Here is a 6,201-nt window from a genome sequence, read left to right as displayed (position 1 = left end):
ATTAAAAATATATATCTCTGAAGAAAACTGCCTAGTGTGATGTAGATTTTCAACCTGTATGGACAGTTTTGAAGTCCAGATGTTTGGCTCACTTTCATGGCCAAAGAAAAGGAACACCTCCAGAAGTTGACTTGGTCCCCTTCATGAAAGTTATCCAAGGGAAGAGGATACTTCTCTTGTGCTAGAAGTACATGTTTCTCACCTTTGATTACAATGGTGACCTAAAATAATTAGCTTAGACTAGATATCTGGTTACTGGACATACATATAATCTAGTAATTTACTGAATTTAGCAAAAATTAGTACAAAGGGTCATATATGTTAAAAACAATAATTTTTTTCCTAAATTGGGATTTTATACTGCTTCATCTACTGCCAGGGTATACTCCCAAATATATCCATATTGGTAAACTGAATTAATGAGAAATAAATGAGATTTGGCAAGAAGCAGCTTATTTTCAGTTTTGTTCATGTCATTGGTACCTGATGAGGATTGGCCCAGCAGGCCAAATAAGTACAAGTATCTACCTCCTCTCCATCATTTTCTTGAACTCCACTCTCATCAGGTAACCCCTGCACATGGCTTGTGTGCGGGTGATGAGCTGTGCCAGCTTGTCATCTCTCATCTCCTCTAGGAGTCCCAGCAGCCCAGCTTTGAAGAACACCTTGAGAAAGAGAATGTTGCAGTACATAGTTGTCAGGTATTGCAAGCACAGTACATCAGTCAAGAAGCATTTGTACCTTGGTGTGACCAAATTTGTACTGGGTGTGGTCCACATCAATGGATCCAAGGAGCTTCTCAGAAGCCTTCTTGCTATCAATGAACTGTCCCTCTGGGATGGCACTGGCGTTAAGCACCTTGTACCTATGGGAAGAAGTAGTATATGAAGAAGGTCAGATTCCCTAAAGCTCAGTCAAACCCATACCAACTGATGCCATTGTTAGGATTCTCTGAAGGGGTATTAAGAATGAAGAGAGGTAAATAAGTCTGAACTCTGTTCCATTGTTTAGAAGTCACGTTTTCATGGGTAAATATGTTTTTAGGAAAAACTTTGCAGTTTCCTTAGTCCAGAAATGCTTGACCACAGAATGGGTACTAATTTAGATGGGTAACTGCTGACATATTTCACATGCCTTGTTATCTAATGCCTTATCTCCAAATGAGAACTTTATGTTCACGAATAATATATGTGGAAAGGAGAAGCAATTCTTCATCCAAAATAGTGGCAGTACACACTACCTGAGTATTTTCCAGCTGATACAGAACAAGAAGCAAGATGTTTTTATTTTATTTGGTTTTCCAACAAGTTAGTCTAGAATATCTTGTAGTTTCTTTATTCACATTTCTGTGCTGATGGCTGCAAGTCATCTTACTTTGCTACTCAGAAGTTAACTAAGTCTAAGCTAGTCATTTCTGGACAGTTAATTAGAAAATGTTTTATCCCATACCAGAATATGAATCAAGGTCGGGAATAAATAATTCCCTTTGAAAATGCCTGTTCTTTTAGTTAGCTATAGAAAGAAACTGGATGAATAACTTGGAAAATTGACTTTTGTATGCCTAAAGGTAGATACAATGAACCCCTCCCATAACTCCCACAGTAGTTAAAGCAATTAGGAAATGCAAATTTTTCAGAATTTGTGGATATGGTGGAGGGTGGATGACATGGAATCTGACCTCTGTTTAAAGTCTGCATAGAGTATTCTGCTGGGGAATCCTTTCCTGCAAATTCTAATCCCTTCCAGCACACCGTTACACCGCAGCTGATGCAGCACCAGCTCATGTTCCATGGCACCTAATAAATGACATAATGAATTGGTACTTCATTGTACTGCACAGAGAAGAACAGATTTATCACATCTTTGAACTTTAACAACTTACCAGGTGTTTTTGTTTCATTAGGAATAAGGCATCGCACAAAATGGGGATGTGTGCTTCGCAGATTGCTCATCAGCTTGTTTAAATTTTCCTTAAGAGCAAGAGCAAAGACTTAGGTTTAAAAATGTCACTTACACAATCTCAATATTAGATGGAGTAAAAACACTGCAATAAAACCATGATCAGTATATATATATTTTTTTTTAACTGAACTTTAGGGCAGTTCTGAAAGAATACTTCCAAGGATTCAATGCGAATCCTTCTTTATTAAGGAGCACATGCCTTTATCCTTTCTGAACATAAAGATTTTGTATATTAGATCAATCTAAAGCTTTTCTGAACTGAATTTTCTGTATTTTTTTCACAGTGCGGTAAAATTTATAATGATTATTCTACAGTACCCGGAAAAGAGCCGAGACAGTCTGGAAAGAAGAACCTTTCTTCTTGCCGCCCTTCTTGCCACCGCCACCACTCTCTAAACAATAATATATTTTTTAAAAAGAAATGAACAACAAAAGCACGCAGTTAGAATCTGAAGAGCTTTGTGTGTTTGTCTTAAAAAACCAGAAAATGTAATAATATGATCAAAATTTTCAAATGCATACAGTGTTTAAAGTTACAATGGGAGACAATTTTTTTCGGATGATAGCAGAACGAAATCTAATTACTTCAAGCTGAAGTTAAGAAAAAGAAAACAGGAAATAAAATGTAATGTTTTGCATAGTAACATATTTAAGGAATTAAATAAATTGCTAGTGAATACACGAAATGCAGTCTTTATGTATCTTTACATGTAAGGTTACGCGTAAGTTTAGCAACATTTGATTGTATTCCCTGAAGTATTTGGGAATGCCCCATATTGCAGAAATCTGGTTTGTCAGCTAGCCTGTGTTAATGTTGTAGTATAGCTGTCTGGTCTTAAAACCTACAGATCTATTAAGGTCTCTAGGGAAATGTAGTATCTTTTATTAGTCTGAGTGACTGAATTCCAAAAAGTAGATGAGGTTTTGGGTTTTCAGTTTTTGAAATGTAAATATTATTGCAAAATATTATTGCAAGATTTTTTTTTCTGTAAATTATAGTGGAACTGATTTCAAAGAAATTACCTGCTTCTGCCCCACCAACAGAGGCAAAGAGTAAGGCCAGTGTCTTCAGGGATGATTTCTGGTACAGCCCCACAACAGTTTCATTCAAGGGATCCTTATTCTTCTCAAGCCAGCCAGAGATGTTGTAGTCCACGGTGCCAGCGTAGTGCACCAGGGAGAAGTGAGCCTCAGCCTTGCCTTTTCCAGGTTTAGGCTTCTGGAAGTTGTTGGACTTGCCCAGATGTTGGTCGTAGAGCTTGTTCTTGAAAGAGGTGTCAGTTGCCTTGGGGAACATGCACTCCTCTTCCAGGATGGAGAAGATGCCCATGGGCTGGAAGAAATAGCAATACGTGAAGAAAGAAAGTGTGGAAACAAGAAGCAGAGATAATGTATATAAGAGAGAGGAATGGAAGATAAAAATGATGAAAAAAACCCTCCTCAGAATGTGTAATCTTATGATTAGGGACATTTTGTTAGTGGATATGCCATCAGTCATATGAAAACAAGCTCACCCATAAGTTTCATGGTTGTGACGTAATAAAGATCTATCATGTAGAAATTCACTATGTTCATGTTAGTTGAAGATGGAAAGCAAAATGAATGAAATTAGTAGCATTCAGATGTAAGGAAGAGTTTACACTTCCTAAATGCTTTTTCTTGGAAACAAGATAGAAAATTTCTTTAAACGTATTAAAATAGAAGTTGCTCAGTGTATTTACTCACTCAGCATGCATTTGAGTATGAACTCCAGAACAGTGACCAGGACTGAAATTTTTGCCCCATGTAAATCATATGTACTGCACAACAGGATCCCACAGGCAGTGAAGTAACAGACAAATTAAAATGTATATGAAATACTTGGAGCCCAGAAAAAATCATGTTATGTGCTGCATTAAGTGTGAGTGCCACACGTTAGAGTGGTCTAATTTAAGCATAGGGGATTCCTTTTCATTTTACATCTGGAAAACTGATTAAGTGTGTAGGGCCCAAGAACCTTCTCAATGAGCTCAATACAGGCAGCCAGGTCCATCCCAAAGTCAATGAACTCCCATTCAATTCCTTCTTTCTTGTACTCTTCCTGCTCCAGCACAAACATGTGGTGGTTGAAGAACTGTTGCAGTTTCTCATTGGTGAAGTTGATACACAGCTGCTCCAGGCTGTTGAACTGCAGAATGCAAAGAGATTTACTTATTTGCGAAGTTTAGTTCCAGAACACTTTCCATCTTCAAGTAGGTTTTATTTTCAAACCATTAAGGTCTCCATGACGGGGATCCTGTCATGGGACTGGACAGGTGACTGGCATATTCCATCTTCTAATATATCTACCCTTTCAGGCCCTGGCACTATCTCAACATATTTCTGAGCTGTGAAAAGAGTTGCAGAGCTTAGTCCAAGTCCAGCTTTTCATCTACTTGAATTTATCTACACTGCCAGTCTATTCCCAAGCATTCAGAGGGAATCTGGCTTCAGCATTAACAAAATCTTCCTTCAAGATGGCATGTTTTAACTTCCTCAGAATCTGTCTCTGCTGTCACCTGTTAGTTGTTCAACATTTTCATATCAGTTTTCAATGCAATTTTCACTTCTGCGTGCAACAACAGACATCTATAAAAATTTGCAGTCCTTGTAGGATAATACATTCTATGAGAACCAGAAGAGTGCCATTCCTACAGGAATGTTAGGATTATCCAACAAATAAAAACAATCCATAATTAAAACGAAAACAAAACCCCAAACTATTCCAGTTTCTTAATGCCCCTTCCAGGAACTTGTATGAAGATCCTCCTCTTACATCAAAGATCTCAAAGCCAGCAATGTCCAGGACACCAATGAAGTACTGTCTGGGCTGCTTCGTATCCAGCTGTTGGTTGATGCGAACAACCATCCACAGGAACATCTTCTCAAAGACAGATTTTGCGAGGGCACCCACTGAATTGTACACCTAAAGGAAAGTAAAAGAAATATTACCATCCGGGGCAAAAGAGGAAGTTCAAAGTTTTTAATTCATGTCATTTGTTTTTTATCATCACTTGTTTCTTACCTGCTGCACGGTTTGACCCTTGGTCACATATTCATTCCCAACTTTGACTCGGGGGTAGCAGAGGGCTTTGAGCAGATCTGCTGAGTTCAGACCCATCAGGTAGGCAGCCTTATCAGCAACTAAGGAAAAAAGCATACAGCAGGATCGAATATTAGCTCTCCAGTAGACATATCTTGTAGTAATTCAGAATTGTTTCTGCAGAAGCCACATATACTTTGTCACATACTTTAATATAATGTAATTTTTCTTGATTTACTGATTTTTTTCCCATTTAATTTAGATGATTTGTAAATGTAAAGATTCTTCCAAATGCCTTTACATAGAACATGCAAATTTTGAAACAAGTGACTAGACAGACAAAAGGGCACAGGGCCATGAAAATGGCAGGTCAAAAAAGTCACAATTTCTGAACAAACAGAAAAGGAAACTGGTTGGTATTGAAATACACTGTACTGAAAATTGTAGTCAGTGAAACTCTACTGTCTTAGAGAAAGAGAGAGAGAGATTAGTGAAGTATTATGCCAAAAGTGTGAATAAGATATCTCATACAACTTTCATAGTGGAACCACATTCTCCCTAAGAATAAATATCATACACATAGGTCTTTTCTAGCTCTCATTTTCTCTAAATCTAGACTATTAAATACAAGCACTAGAGCTCTGGATATACTCTGTCATCGCTTTCCATTTTGCTGCCTGTCTCTTCTCACAGCAAAGATGATAGTTAGCACCAGTACTATTTACAGAGTCCTTTACTGTGAGAAGGCCAAACCTCATTATAGAATATATATATACAGATGTTAATTTTGAGATGCTTCTATTGTATGTGTTATTTACAACTAAGTATTTAATGTAAATTTATGACTAGAAAGAGTAAGGTATGAAACAAAAACAAAATTGGAACTTAGGTTTTATTTCACTTTTGTAGAGTTATTTTTTAATACTTAAATAGTCATCTAATTCTATTATACTCTTCTATAACACTTTCCTTTGGTTATATTCATGCAATGATTACAGCTATTATTTGTAGCCTATTCTACTATTACTATTAATCATTATCAGATTCGTTCCTATTGTATTCCTTGCAGTACTTTTCACTTATGTCTTAACTTTCCTAAAAACATCCCAAACCGCACACACTAAAAAACAACTCAAAAAACCCCCCCTTAATAGTACCTGTTAATGATATATGCAAAT

The 6,201-nt window shown here is 37.0% G+C and overlaps 1 protein-coding gene across 1 annotated transcript; it reads right to left on the bottom strand.

The window, feature by feature from the left end:
• Nucleotides 1–483: 483 nt before the first annotated feature.
• On the bottom strand, nt 484–5,124 carry LOC104078845 (myosin-3-like; the record flags this gene model as incomplete). Its single annotated transcript, XM_009580651.1, is given in 9 exon segments — nt 484–665; nt 742–865; nt 1,679–1,796; nt 1,883–1,970; nt 2,281–2,354; nt 2,986–3,295; nt 3,959–4,129; nt 4,757–4,906; nt 5,006–5,124. Coding segments are annotated over 9 exon segments (1,336 nt in total), but the record flags the coding sequence as incomplete, so codon positions are not given.
• Nucleotides 5,125–6,201: the final 1,077 nt, after the last annotated feature.

Source organism: Fulmarus glacialis, unplaced genomic scaffold, assembly GCF_000690835.1.
Source record: "Fulmarus glacialis isolate BGI_N327 unplaced genomic scaffold, ASM69083v1 scaffold14516, whole genome shotgun sequence".
In the NCBI taxonomy this organism is placed as follows: domain Eukaryota; kingdom Metazoa; phylum Chordata; class Aves; order Procellariiformes; family Procellariidae; genus Fulmarus; species Fulmarus glacialis.
This window is presented reverse-complemented; position numbering and strand designations above follow the sequence as displayed.